We start from the raw sequence: 14882 nt of genomic DNA on the forward strand, positions 1-14882 counted from the left end.
ACTATATTATTTATCTTCCACACAAAATGCATCAGGCGCCTAAATATATTGGTAGTAAAAAGTTAAAATTCCCCCATGTAGGAAAGAAATTACCAGTTTTAAATTATATTATTTTATATTTGCATTAACATATATATATATATATATATATAATATCATATATAGTTAAATTTGAAACAAATGAAAATAATATATAGTATAATTGTATTTTATTTTATAACTTTACTAAAGGCAGAACAACAATATGTTCTAAAATGGATAGGAGACGAATTTGAAGTTAAACCTCTAAAATCAAGTACAATGAACTCCAAAACATTAATTTGCGAGTATTGCCAATTATTTACATATGCCTTTCATAATTATTTAGAGAAGGCACTACAGAAATATAAAGATTCTAGTCCTCCCAAAGGATTCCTTGATACAACAATTAATAACTTCCTTGAACGTCATGTAGCTTGTTCAAATACAGTATGGCAACCTCTTGCAGATATAACTCCTCAATTTACTATAGAACAATTTATTGAGATATGCAGAGATAGTATGGATGATATTGAAGAGTACTTAGAAAAAGTTGGAGTAAAGGAGTTATCTTTATCTGAGGAAATTGAGCAAATTTGCATTCCTAGTAAAGCTTGTAATAGCAAAGATGATCTATGGAAAATAAATGACTATCCAGAACATAGAGAATCTAAGAATTCACTTTTGAAAAAAAGATCTCTTGAATTCCTTGAGGAAAATAAGAAAAAACCTAATATTGAAACTACCCCTAGTGGATTACAATATAAAATTTTATATTCAAGTGGGAATAATAAGAAACCTTCTATTCACGACAAAGTTGCAGTTCACTATAGAGGAAAAACACTTGATGGTAAAGAATTCGATGCATCTGTAATTAGAAATAATAAACCGGCTGAATTTGAAGTATCACAACTAGTTCCAGGATGGACAGAGGCACTAACAATGATGAATGAGGGTGATGAATATCTAATATTTATACCTCCAGAATTAGCTTATGGTGAGAGAGGTGCAGGTCATTCTATAGAACCAAATGAAGTTATTATTTTTAAATTGAAATTAGTCAAAATTATAGATAATAAAGATAACAATGAAGTTAATGAAGAACTATAGCTTATTAATAAGATCTGAAATGAAAATAATTTAATATTGTGAAAAGATGAAAATACTTTGTAGTAGTTTAGATGATGTTAGAGACTTTATTTTTGATGTTTCAATATATTTCTTTGTTAAGATTAATTTTAGTTGTCAACCTCTTACATTTAGGTACTCCTCTTGCTATAGAAGACACGTACTGGGCATTCGGGTAGGAAGGAGAAAAGTAGAAATCCAATAGAAAAATTGAAAAAGAGCTATTTTTCAATAGATCAAATCGTTAGAAAGATGAACATTAAGCACACAAATGTATATATTATATGTATGACTTTTTCTGTATAAGTAGATTTTTTTTTTAAGAAAAGAATAGTTTGCAGGTACGAGATCTAGATAATTTAATTAACTAACTACCTAATATTGTATATACTAATATTTTTTATGTTTATAATATAATATAATGCATTATTTTATATATTATAGGTTATATATCTATTTTAATAGTTGAATAAAGTAAAATGATTTATTTTATAACTTGAAATTTGAAATATATAGCAAAATACTTCAATTTATTGTATTGAACAAATTAGAGGTACAATTAATTGATTAATTAATTAATCAAGTAATAGAATAGAATATTACTATAAAATAACCTTTTAGAAGGTAAATTTTAAATATAGTGTACTTTTTTGTTACTGTGTAACCTATATAAAAAAAAAAAAATTGGCTAGTAATAGTTGATCTTGATTTAAAATAGAATAGTTTATATATCTATAAATAAGAGCAAGTAAATGTTGAAATTTAGTATTTTAAGGGTTTTTTCAACCACAGCCTATCTTATATTGGACCTATTGCTACCTATAAATGTAAATAATTTGGGATAGTCCCCCGCTCCAGTGCAAATAAATAGACCCAATGATGCATTTGAATGACAAGATATACGTCTAAATACTAATGTTGACTTCTCCAGATCAGGGCTCCATAATACATGAAATTGCAATAATTGATCCATACTTTTTGGATTGCTGTGATTCCACAATATATTTATATACTGTTGAATACGTCCTATGTCGTAATTGATTATATTGTGAATTATATTCATAGTATATAATACTTACTATACATAGATTCCAGTTAAAATTGTAACTCCAATAATATACAATTTTTTTTATTGATTGTAATCATTTGGAGTGACAGGATATAGAGACATACAGAATAATAGTTATTAAAATTTCTAATAATTCTCCATCATTTCGACTCCTAGGCAGTTGCAAACATCCTTAATACATTAAAATTCTTCATTTGCTATGAGTCTTACTCCAGTTATATTATATAGACCACTGTAGTATATAAGGGTACTATTAAGCTTGTTGGGATAATAATGACAAGGTATGTGAAAGTTTGGATCAAATTAGCTGCTATACAAGAAATACTTGGGACTCTAATGGTTAGAATACTGCACTATCCTTCAAATGTAACTATTAGATGTATGTATAGCGCTGTATAATTCATCTAATTACGTGTGTGGGATCATTACGGTACCCTATAAATGAGTGACAGTATCTTGCAATATTTCGTTGTATAGAAATCTTTGTAATAAAACAATTAAGATTTTATTAATGAGTAATTTATAGACAGTATTGTTAAAATTTAATACTTCCACATAAGATATTCCAGTTAGATTTTATTAATAAGTGGTTATTATATTTATTAATCTAAATTGGTTCATAATATATATAAATACATTTATGTTTGTTAGCTCAAATAGTTGAATAAATAATACAAAGATATATTGTAATATTCTTCACTATGCCAAATAATACAGATGGTCTTAATGGAAGGTCTACTTGTTTATTATGGGATGATGAAAGGCAGGCTAAATTATCTCTCACCCCTTCAACATCCTCACCTGCATCTATACATGATTTTGGATCTCCTCATTTTAGTAAGTCTCAGATAGATCCAATTTTAACATCGTCATGTTATAGAAGATCAAAAAGGAAATTACAATCAGATGGGAATTCAATATTGAGTGATGAATTAAACTGTAAACTCAATACTAATGATAAGAATGATACAAATATCTGGTTACCAAAATTTAGATGTAAAAAAAATAACAAAAATATTAATAAAGATAATATTGAATATCAAAATTCAGATATAAATAAATCCACAAATAGTGCTGATGAAATTTATAAGAATGGTAATAATGAAGAAAATAAAGTTTTTGAGACTAAAGATAATATTTGCATAGAGCCAAATGAAGTATGCATTAATTTACAATCTTCATTACAAAATAATGATAATGATATAATATTACAACCACAGAACAGTATCAAAAATTTAACAGATATCATTCAAGTTTCCAGTAAACCATTAGTAACTAATAATAATATAAGTAAACAAATATATCAATTACATACAGTTAGCAAAGACTCAAAATCTGAAGAAAATTTAATTATAAATAACTCAAGTACAAATATTTTACTGAAGGGAAATATCAAACCAATAAGTGATTTAGATGTAACGAGATTTATGGATAATGATTATTTAGAGTTATTAAAGACAAATTTAATGCTTGAATTTACGAAGAGTAGAACTTGTTATTTGAAATTAGTACCAAGTGTTATAGAAATTTTTCGTATTGTAAGAGATGCTCCTAGTCGCTGTCCAATACCAGTAGTTCAAAGTATTGATGATTTAGGTAAAGAGCAGAATATCTCAAAATTTGAGAGTTATTTTACAAATTGTATCTCAAAGCAGAATAGTGGTTTTTTAGCTTTTTGTACTGAAAGGAGAGCTTTAAAAAGTGGAGGTGGGGGAAAGTATTATTTTTTTGATAAGAAATTACAGTTAAATGGTTGCCACAAGGTTGATGTTTTGAATCATTATAAACAAAAAAATATTTCAGGGCCAGTATTTATGAAAGTACTTCTATTCATGTTCGTTGTTGATCCACCATATCATCTTGATCCCCGTGCAAGGAGTAGTAACCCCCAAAGGTTAATGGATTTTTACTATCAGTTAAAATCAATGAATAGATTATGTGCCTTAAAGAGACTTTTAAAGGTTTGGTGCATGGAGATGTGCCCAGAAGAGTATCTTGATGCAGGATACCCTCCTGGAAGTTTATTATGGGTATCAACTCTTGATATAGAAAGTCATATTAAGAAATGGAGATATCGTGGCCGAAAGAGTCAACCAACAACTTCTATTCGTACAATAAATCAAAAAAATATGAGATTATTACCAAAAATAGCAAGTAATATTGAAAAGTTGAAGCAACAAACGAATTCACAACAAGATATTCATCAGGGAAAGAATTCCTGGTCAAATAAAGACGATAACCATAAAAATATTTCCACTGAAAAATTAGATCCTACCAATTCAGATACTGATATAAATGATTCACCTCCATGCACTCCAACAGTAAAGGTATATGGGTCAAATTATGAGGCAAAAGTAGATTTAAGTAATCAGCAAGATGGCACTTTGAACAATCGAAAAATTAGTATAACTAACCAATACAAAAAGAATGTGTTAAATAATGCTCACCAATGTACTAACTCAATACCACTAAATTCGGTAAATTGCCCACAAATAAGCCATTATGAAGAAATAAATACTTCTACAGAAAGGGAAATTCAAACACCTAATATTACATCATCTTATGACAATGTAATTTGGACTTTAATAAGGAATATACCTGTAAACTGTTTAAATAAGTTATATCAGTCTTGGATTAGTGGAGAAATACCAGGCTTATCTAAGTTGAAGTCACATTGTTCATTAAGATTTTCGAATATATTAAGTAATTCAGAATCACAAATATCTGAAAATATCCCATCTTCTAGTTATATAAATAATGGAGAACAAGATGCAACAGATATAATTGCACCAATATTATACTTGGATCATCGTTTGGTTTTTTCTTCTATACAGCATCACTTATTGGTTAATCCTAATGAGCTCCCAATTTGGATTAAATTATTAGAATCATATAGTAACAATCTACAAGAAAATTTAGAATTTGAACATAAATCTCTGGATGTAATGCTTAATTCATATTCATGTTCATTTTCAATGTCTTTTTCTTGTTCATCACCTATACGTAGTGGTAATAGTGAAAATAGCCAAGGCTCTATAGAGCGATCTCAATTGTCTGGTGATATAAATGAAACATCACCCATCTTCTCATTGGTCTCTACAAATCAGTATCAGTCCTTTGTAGAGATACCTGATATTGCTACTTCTCTTAGTGAACATATTCTTGATGATACCAGTGCTACCTTAAAATCTTGCAACGATATCAATGAACCAATAGATCTTTATTTTGCATATTAGCCTGCTATTTTAATATAAAGTAATGGCCTTGTATTATTTATTTTTAATTTCACTTATATTTACACCTATTTAAGTTCAAATATCTACAAATTGGCGCTTAATGCGTTGAAGAGTTAATTTTTTCTTTTAGCTAAGAAGTTTTTTATTAACTCATCAAGAAAAGTTATTGTCTAAATTTAGATTTTATCAAATTGAGTCATTTACATTATAATCTATTTAAAAACAATTTTATTGTAATTTGTAACTAACTAGAATTTTTGCCACACAGGACAGTTAAATAATGGTGTGGCATCAAGTCATGCACTGACAAATATATGCAAATAAGTAAAATTTAACTCCTTTTTTGGTATATTAAGTAAATATTCTGAGGAAATATTTGTATATAAATTAGATATGGTCCTGGGGATAGGAATTAGTTGCAATGATGATTCTCCAGGTTGGAGAAGGAAACGTCATAGACCAGAAGGCGAAGAGACAAGTTTAGACACTAAAAACAGTGAAAACATAGAAATATTAATACAAGATTCAAATAACTTATCTTCTATAGAATCTGTAGATGATACAGTATATCAATTTTTTGCTTCCGAAAGTAGAAGTAATATATATTTTGAGAAACCTGAAAATGTGAATAACTATAACGTTTTGGCAATACCTAATGACCACACTAATAATGAAATACAATATGAGAATATTATAAGTGAAGTAAAATCTTTATATCATGATGAAACTGGCATACCATGTAATAAGCTAGGGTCTTCAAATGATTCTTTAATATTATCAAGTAATAGGGAAAATGATGAAAATATAACTAAAACATCCTATGTATCAAGTATTAGCATAAGAAAAAATTTTATTGAATCTCAAAAATATTTTATTTTTGAAGGTTTTAGTTATTCTAGTTTAGAAGATAATGAACAATTAGTAGAGAGCACTAAGCACAGCTTAAACTCAAGTTATCTTCAGTATCACCAGTATAGAAGGTCAGTTGGTTTAGACAAGTTTACTCATGTTGACAGTAATGGAAAAAGATGTATTTTACAAGAAGTAGAAGCTGAAGCATTACAGCTTCCACCTATACCTGGGATCTATTTTGACAAAAGGCAAATAGGATACAGAGTTAGGTATCATAACACTTACGTTGGGTGGGTAGCTCTAAGTAGGCATAACTCTATTAAAGAAGCATATGAATATGCAAAACAGTTATGGACAAAGGCTAGGACAAAAGGGAATGAAGATCAACATAATTTTATTTCTCAAAGGAGAATAAGTAATAGAAACCAAAATAGAAGAAATTCATGTGAAAATGATGATCCTAATATTTTATATGATAATAAAATACCATATTTATGTGAAAATAATGTGTTGTTTAAAACAAGTACAAATGATGAATTAATAGGGGATAGTATTGAATATTCATTTAGTGGAAAAAAGTCTATTTATAATAAGAGTAAGCCTAGAAATAAAAATTTAGATCGAAACTTAGCTATTAAATATAATACTGAGGCTGAAGATCAATTAGAAACGCTTTATGAAGGATGGCAGTTTAGAGACAAACAGCTTAAAACAGTAAATTTAAGCAATTACAGTGCACTACTTGCCTTGAGTAAGTTTTACAAGTTTACTCAGGAGTATATGATGAGATGGCCATCTGTAGATGGACATTATACCATTAAATGGGCATCAACACAAGAATTAGGCTTAAGTATTTTTAATGGAGAGCCAGCCTATAACTTTAAGAAAAAAAAAGATGGCTATTTTAGTGAAGAAATATTAATAGGTACGAATTACAATAACTTTATAAATAATCTACAGAATCAAAATGAAGATGATTTAGATTATATATGGTGAGATTTATTTATTGTAATAATAATAATGGTCTCATAAAAAAAGATTACAATCATAAGATTACATAATATAGCTAATTAATAGTTATGTTTGTTGAATTTACTCATTGTAAAAATCCCTTTTCATTCGTTTTGACTTTCTAGTGCATTGAGTAAAGCTTTATCTTTACAAATTTCAAAACTTGTAGCTTTATTATTAATAAATGAAATATAAACCATCTTAAAATGTTCTGGAATAAATATTTGAAAATTCCTAGCCAATATACTCCTTTCATTAAAAGTTTTGTAGTCAGTTATATTATCAGGTAAAAAGCAATCAATTATTTTGACTAATATTGTTGAATTTAAATTATCAAGATTAAATAAATAAGACTTCAGATTCAAGTATTCTTCTATTGTTAAAGTTGACTTTGCCTTGTCAAATAATAAAGAGCCCTTTTTATCTGTCCGTCCTAAATTTTTATTTGGAGATGAAATGGGTATAAAGTTAAAGTGGACTTTTTGTTCATCTTTTGTATAATTTACTGATGAATCAATCTTACTTTTTTTCCAGGGTATATTTATTGTCCTAATATTGTTATGTATATTTTGATTAAGCTCCTTATTCTCAATAGTTAAGCGTTGTGTATTTCCAATATTATTCTGTGGGAGCTTTTGTAACAAATTTGTTACCTCATTTCTTAAGTTATTACCTACAATAGGTATACATAACTTATCACTAGTTGTATTTATATTACTTTTGATTGACTCATCTACTTCATTAGAGAGTAGATCTAATTTATTGTCATTTAAATTATTAGAATTTCCAATTAATTTATTATGTAAGTCTCTATTAAAAAAAGTAGAAATACTGTTTAAACTAGTTGTGTTAAGATATTCTAAACACTTGATATGCCCTCTTAACCACTTTGATAATTGGTTCCTAATATTTGTATGAGTAAATCTTTTATCAGCAAATATAACTGCTCCATAATCTAAACGGTGTCTAACTACTCTACCAACTGCTTGATTAACAGCTCTAATAGCCTGTTGATTATACCATCGACGACCATCCATCCTATATTCATCCATATACTGTTTCTTTAGACAAACTCTTGGATCTGCAATTGAAGGAAAAGGCATTCCTGCAATAATTACTCCTCTGCAAGTATCATCAGAAAAGTCTATTCCTTCAGATATCTTTCCACGGCATACTGCTATGAGTAATGAACCAAAATTAGTATATTTTTTTGTTATATTAGTAAAATTTGTCAATTTATCAAGTGAATTAGATTTTACATTATTTTTACTTTTTAATTCAATACAACTTTTGTATGATTCCAAAATACTATTTAATTCATATGAATTCCTTGGTTCAACAAAAACACTTTTTAAAGCCTTAATTCTATTCATAAGACCTTGAGTTGTCCATAAATTTATTGCTTGATCCATTAATGTATATGATGCAAAAAATAATAAGACTCCACCAGGGATCCGCTTAACACTATCCAAAACTGTTGATCCTAATGCTTCAAAATATGCTGGATTACTTCTTGATTCAAAAGATCCAATAAGTTGAGTTTTATTTTCAGGAGCTCCTTGCTCTATTGCAGCTACCCATAATTGTTCGTTTCCATTAATTACATGATCATTCTCTAAAAAAACTTCAAATGAAAAATTTGCACAACTAAATTGCTGTGCAAGTGTATCTAGAGGAGATAATGTACCAGATGTTACTATTAATGATCTAACTCCAGATGATACAAGTGATGTTAAAGCAGCAGCAGGACTAAAACACCAAAAACTTAAACATAAATTGTAATAATTTCCATCATATTCTGTATCAATATCTCTATTTATATCAATTGATTCTTCGGAATTTAGTCTATTTTGTTGAGATATTTCATAATGTACATAAACTTTAAACCATTGTGGATTAGAAATAGTACAAGTATTAAATGTAAGTCTCAAACATCTTTGAAATCTCTCTAAAGCTCCAATTCTTGAATTCAATTGTATAGGAGTTATATCAGATAAACTTGATAAATCACTTATATTACCACTTAAACCTTGGCCAAAATTTATCATACTTGTTAAGCATTCATCCATATCCTGAAATTTATCAATTGTAAAACCAGCAGATTTGAAAAGAGTATGAATATATGAACCAGGAAAAATTGTACCTTCAACATCACCTAATTTACTTCTTATCCTCTCATTACGATTATTAGGTAATTTACAAGGAATATCTCTTATTAATTTACTTAGTTCGTATACACTAGTTGCTAGATGTATAGCAATTTCAATATCAAATGAAATTGAAATATCATCTTCTTTTTTGTCAGATTCTCTCTCTTTTAATAATCCAGATCTTGCTGCTTCTAACATATTTTGAATTGCTTTTTGTGATAATGCTAAGTCTATATCTCTTAAATCATATGAATATGCTTCTTCAGCTACAGATTCTACATTATGTGCTTCATCTAAAATTATAATTGTGTTATTCAAATCTAGTTTCAAATTTTGTCTTGTTATACTATCTAATAGATAGTTATATGGAAGTAATATTACATTACATATATTTGCTATTTCCCTTGTTGCATAAAATGGACAAAAATACCCAGAATCTGTAGATGCAATACGTCTTAAATCTTCAATATCCTCTATATCACCTGCTATACCCGTCATATTTGCTTGTTTTAAATTATTGTGATACCTACATTTACCTTCCTTAGTTGTTTTTCGACAATTTTTTACCAGTGCACTACCTCTATATTTTGATATTTTTGGGTGAACACATAATTGATCACGGGATCCCAATATTGTAGCCTTAAATAATTTATTTCCAGGTTTTTTCATTATATTTCGTTGTTTTTTACTTATTGGAGAATCTTGCCTTAAAGAATTGTCAATATTTAAATCATTCAAATTCTTCCATAATGCTTCCACAATTTTGGAAGAACGAAGTTCTCGCATTACTTGGGATAATTGACTATGAGTTCTAGATGAATATATTATTCTAGGTAAAATAAATTCATTTTTTTGTTTTTTTAAATTTGAATTTCCATGTTCCTCATTTAAATTATAAGATTTATCAATTTCAAGTTTAGTGTCATGTTCTTCCTCATATAAATTAGATGTACCAGTTATCTTCAAATTTCCATCCACTTCACAGCTATTATTAAGCTTCCTAGTAGAATTATATTTTACTATACAATCCCTTTGAAATGCTAATGTCGATGCTAGAAGGCACATTGTCTTCCCAGTTCCTGTTGGACTTTCCAAAAGTGCATGTTTCCTATGTTTCAGTGAATGCAAAACCTTTTCCATATAAGTTATTTGGCAATCATATGCTTTATATGGAAAATTAACTGAGTAATCATCTATTGTATATACATTTAGAACTGGATCCATCAGATGTTACTTTCCCATTATTTGAAAGATTGAGGGGGAAGAAAAAAATAGCGGTAAAAATATTCCCTTTATTTTTATAAAATCAAGTCACTAGATCTTATTTATTTAGAAGTTGTCATTATGGATTATTACAACTTATTAGGTGTATCTCGTCATGCAACAGATGATGAAATTAGAAAAGCTTATAGGCGTTTAGCTTTAAAGTGGCATCCTGACAAAAATCCGGATAATCGTGCTGAAACAGAAGAAATGTTTAAAAGAATAGCTGAAGCTTATGAAGTATTATCAGATCCAGATAAAAGACGAAGATATGATACTTATGGAATAAATGGAGCCAACTCTTCTGATAATAATGTTGATTTTGATGAATTCCACAGACAATTTAGTATGGGTCATGCTAGTAGAATATTTGAAGAATTTTTTGGTACAGATAATATATTTGATATATTTTCAGGGAATGATATATCCAGTAGATTCATAAGTAGAAATATATCAAATTCATCTCCATTTGATAGATTGCAATCTGAGATGTTTGGTAGATTTGGACAATTTAGTAGAAGTTTTGGTTTTGATGGAGCTACTCATTCATTTAGTAGTACATCTTTTTCAAGTGGTATGAATATGACTGGAGGCTCATCAAGATCCATTTCTCAAACTACAAGTGTTATAAATGGTAAAGTAGTGACTCGCACTACTACAACAGAACGGTTAGCAGATGGAACTACACGTGAAAGTATTCAAGAAATTGAGGATGATGGAAGAGGTAATCGCATAGTTAGGGATTTATCAGGACCATCTAGTATTGAAAATCATTCAAGAATGCTTCAAGGATCAAATTATCATTTAACTCAAAATAGAAGTGATACTCCATCTAATTCACTTTATCGTACTAGATCTCAAAGAAAATCAAATCATTATTTTCATAAATTTTGACTAAATTTTGTACAAGGATATCTATTTTAGATAAAAAAAAAATATATCTAAAAATAAGGAAATATTAATTATCATTGAATTTGTTTAATAGTTATATGTGGATTAAATATGATTATGAGATTGATTAATTTGCAGTAATATTAAATATTAGATATCTACATTGAATTTTTTTTTATACCACTTTAAATGATAATATATTGTTTTTATTCTCATCTTTATTTCATTTTTTTAAAAAAAGGTACAAGAGTACTTTTTAAAGTAATATTTTTGTGTATCTGTACCAGTATTAATAAGACTTGAATATATCCTTATCTTTAGATAAATTTATCTCATAATAGGTCGTCTTTATTAGATTAAATATATTTCCAATGTTAAATTTTATAACATATATACTCTTATATTTAGTAATTAGTGAATTTAATTGGGTCAAATTATAAGATTATGTAATATTCAGTAATTTAAATATTGAAATAATTACGACATATTTGTGGAATTTATAAATAACTAATCTAGCTAATTTTCAAATATTAATAGAGCTTAAACATATTTTTGAAAAAAAATAATATTTGGGATAACAATAATAATGTTCTGTTATTCTTAAATATTACAATTTCTGAGTATTGTGATAATTCAATCCAATAAAATATACTAGTACTTTTTTTTATAAAAGTAAGGAATTTTAATAATTTAAAAATTATTTTTACATATATTGTTATTACTAAATTTCCTACAAAAAAAAAATCAATCAACTTCTACAGAAATAATTTATTTTAATTTTTATAATAACTTGTCTAGTCAATTTTAGTTTCAAAAAACTTTAGTTCCTGAAACAAAAGGCTATCTAATTAATATTCTAAAAATTATAATCTCATTATTACATTTTAGTATATATTTCGAAATATCTTAACTTAAAAAAAGATAAAATCAAATAAATACTTCTTATTTCCTTTTAAAAAAACAAATTATTAGATGGATTTCAGAAACAATGATAAGTCTAACTTAAATTTAACTAAAATTATTGATAATTAACTTATTTACCTGTTTATATCTTCTAAAAATTTATGATTGATTGGAATTTCTAAATAATTGATTTTCGTATTTCATTGATTTTAAGATTATAATATTACCAACTTAAATATAAAGACTTATTGACTTTTTAACTACAAATTCAATGGTTTAGTCTATGTAACTTTATTTAAATATAAATTTTACAAAATAAATAATATTACACAACACACTTTATAATGGAATTTTTTTAAAATGCAAATGTAATTAGAATTTTATATTAATCTTAAAGTATTTTTTAAAAAAAGTCAAAATTTTGTATTTTTATTTTGTTTATTTGAGTATATATCATAAATTCTAATTTATTTATGAAACCAATAAAAACCATAACTAAATAAAAAAAAATTATTTAATAAGACTTACTACAATATTCTGTATCTCGTTATATTATTTACATGCAAATAAAGATCTTAATTTTCTTTGCCGCAAACACAATAATGGACTTATTGCTACAAAAATCAAGATTACTAAATACTTAATACTGTATGATGACAAAAAATATCATATAATGAAATTTTCAAGTGAAATTTTAAATAAAAAATATTTGGGAAATTTTTCTAAAGAGTCTGATACTGCAAACTTTTCAATTAAACTATTACTATGTATGAATTTACTACAAGGATATAGTGAATATTTCTTTTTCTTATTACTGATTTTACGATATTCTAATCATAAAGAATATGGTCTATTGAATCTACCTATATTAGTTGGTGTTCAAGATATCATTAGTATAATCACTTATTTGTTTTGGGGTTTTCTATCTGATAGAATTGATCCAGTCTTTTTATTAATGTTATCATTTACCATTTGGGGTATACTTTCATTTATTAGTATATCAATAAATTTCCCTCTGATATTTTGTTTTAATATCATAATAAATTGTGCTTATAATGCACTCTTACCATTAGTATTTAATATTGTTGGATCTAATTATAATTTAAGTGCTACTTCAAAATTATTCAGTATGATAAATTGTTACTATAAATCTGGTAAATTTCTGGGAATAACAGTTTTTATTATTATATTTATTAATTTTAAAAAAGATATTCAATATTTATTAATATATTTTGCATTTGCAATTCCTGGTATATTCGTATCTTTAATGTCAGGATATTATATTTATAAAATTCGGAGACAAATATTAATTAATGAATTAAATGAAGAGGAAGACAATATAGAACTGTATGAGAATAAAAATAGATATATTAGAAAAATATATAAAAATAAGAAATTTTCAATTGAATGGCTTATAGTTGGTTTCATAATATTTTCAGGTGTATTACTTAAAATAATTTTAGTATTATTTAATTTATATGATTTTATTTCATTCAATATTATTGGAATTCAATATGGTTTTTTGGATAAGAATGATTATAAATATCAATATCATTTTATGGATAATTCTTTATACTATATGTTTAAATGTATTGTTTTTATATTTGGATCTGCAATTGGTCCAATAATTTTTGTTTATATCTCAGATCTTATATATAAATATATTTACAATATACATAGTGATTATAATGAAATATTTGATATTGAAGAAAATTATAAAGTGAAAGAGAATCAAATAAAGTTTGGAATAATGATTATAATTGGTTTCTGGTTTATAACAGCTTGCCTATTATTATGGATTATAGAAGTAAATTTTTCAATATTAAATAATATTGTATATGAAAAAAATATATCAATAAATATTAACTCTTATATATTCAAAGATATTATTTGGATAATTTGCTTTGGAGCAATAACGAGTTCTATTTCTGAAGTTATACTTAAGCCTACAATGCTAGTTTTAACAAATCGTCAATATTATGGAATAATTTCTGGAATATATTTCTATATATCTAACTTCTTATCTAATCCAAATATATATAATATATTTTTATTCCTGATTAATTACAAACATGAATTTTCGATTAAAATTTTTAAAAATATAGGAATGAATATGTTTCCAACAGTATTTCATATACCTATTATGAGTATATTCAATATCAGTACATTTAATGAAATAAAGAAGCTGGAATTTCCCCGAAATATCCTTGGTTTAAGGCTCGAATCAATGATAATAAATTTGTATACAATTGGATATTATACAATCATTATATTTATAATTTCTATAATAATGTTTAGTATTTTGGAATTATACAAGAGAATTGAATTAAAATCAGAAGATTTTTTTTTTTAAATAACAAG

At 26.4% G+C, this 14882-nt stretch overlaps 6 protein-coding genes across 6 annotated transcripts; 5 read left to right on the plus strand and 1 right to left on the minus strand.

The window, feature by feature from the left end:
• Positions 1-180: 180 nt before the first annotated feature.
• On the plus strand, positions 181-1128 carry cand_005610 (peptidyl-prolyl cis-trans FKBP-type family protein; the record flags this gene model as incomplete). Its single annotated transcript, XM_067210802.1, has 1 exon — positions 181-1128. One exon carries the CDS (start codon positions 181-183, stop codon positions 1126-1128), a length of 948 nt encoding a protein of 315 aa, XP_067068009.1.
• Positions 1129-2916: 1788 nt separating this feature from the next.
• cand_005620 (uncharacterized protein) lies at positions 2917-5451 on the plus strand (the record flags this gene model as incomplete). Its single annotated transcript, XM_067210803.1, has 1 exon — positions 2917-5451. One exon carries the CDS (start codon positions 2917-2919, stop codon positions 5449-5451), a length of 2535 nt encoding a protein of 844 aa, XP_067068010.1.
• A 393-nt stretch (positions 5452-5844) lies between these two features.
• Positions 5845-7299, plus strand: cand_005630 (uncharacterized protein; the record flags this gene model as incomplete). The annotated part of the gene is made up of 1 exon (XM_067210804.1): positions 5845-7299. One exon carries the CDS (start codon positions 5845-5847, stop codon positions 7297-7299), a length of 1455 nt encoding a protein of 484 aa, XP_067068011.1.
• Positions 7300-7418: 119 nt separating this feature from the next.
• cand_005640 (DNA repair helicase family protein) lies at positions 7419-10688 on the minus strand (the record flags this gene model as incomplete). Its single annotated transcript, XM_067210805.1, has 1 exon — positions 7419-10688. One exon carries the CDS (start codon positions 10686-10688, stop codon positions 7419-7421), a length of 3270 nt encoding a protein of 1089 aa, XP_067068012.1.
• A 120-nt stretch (positions 10689-10808) lies between these two features.
• On the plus strand, positions 10809-11621 carry cand_005650 (uncharacterized protein; the record flags this gene model as incomplete). Its single annotated transcript, XM_067210806.1, has 1 exon — positions 10809-11621. One exon carries the CDS (start codon positions 10809-10811, stop codon positions 11619-11621), a length of 813 nt encoding a protein of 270 aa, XP_067068013.1.
• Positions 11622-13194: 1573 nt separating this feature from the next.
• cand_005660 (uncharacterized protein) lies at positions 13195-14874 on the plus strand (the record flags this gene model as incomplete). The annotated part of the gene is made up of 1 exon (XM_067210807.1): positions 13195-14874. One exon carries the CDS (start codon positions 13195-13197, stop codon positions 14872-14874), a length of 1680 nt encoding a protein of 559 aa, XP_067068014.1.
• Between the last annotated feature and the right edge of the window lie 8 nt (positions 14875-14882).

Source organism: Cryptosporidium andersoni (assembly GCF_001865355.1).
Source record: "Cryptosporidium andersoni isolate 30847 chromosome Unknown contig_28, whole genome shotgun sequence".
Taxonomy (NCBI): Eukaryota; Apicomplexa; class Conoidasida; order Eucoccidiorida; family Cryptosporidiidae; genus Cryptosporidium; species Cryptosporidium andersoni.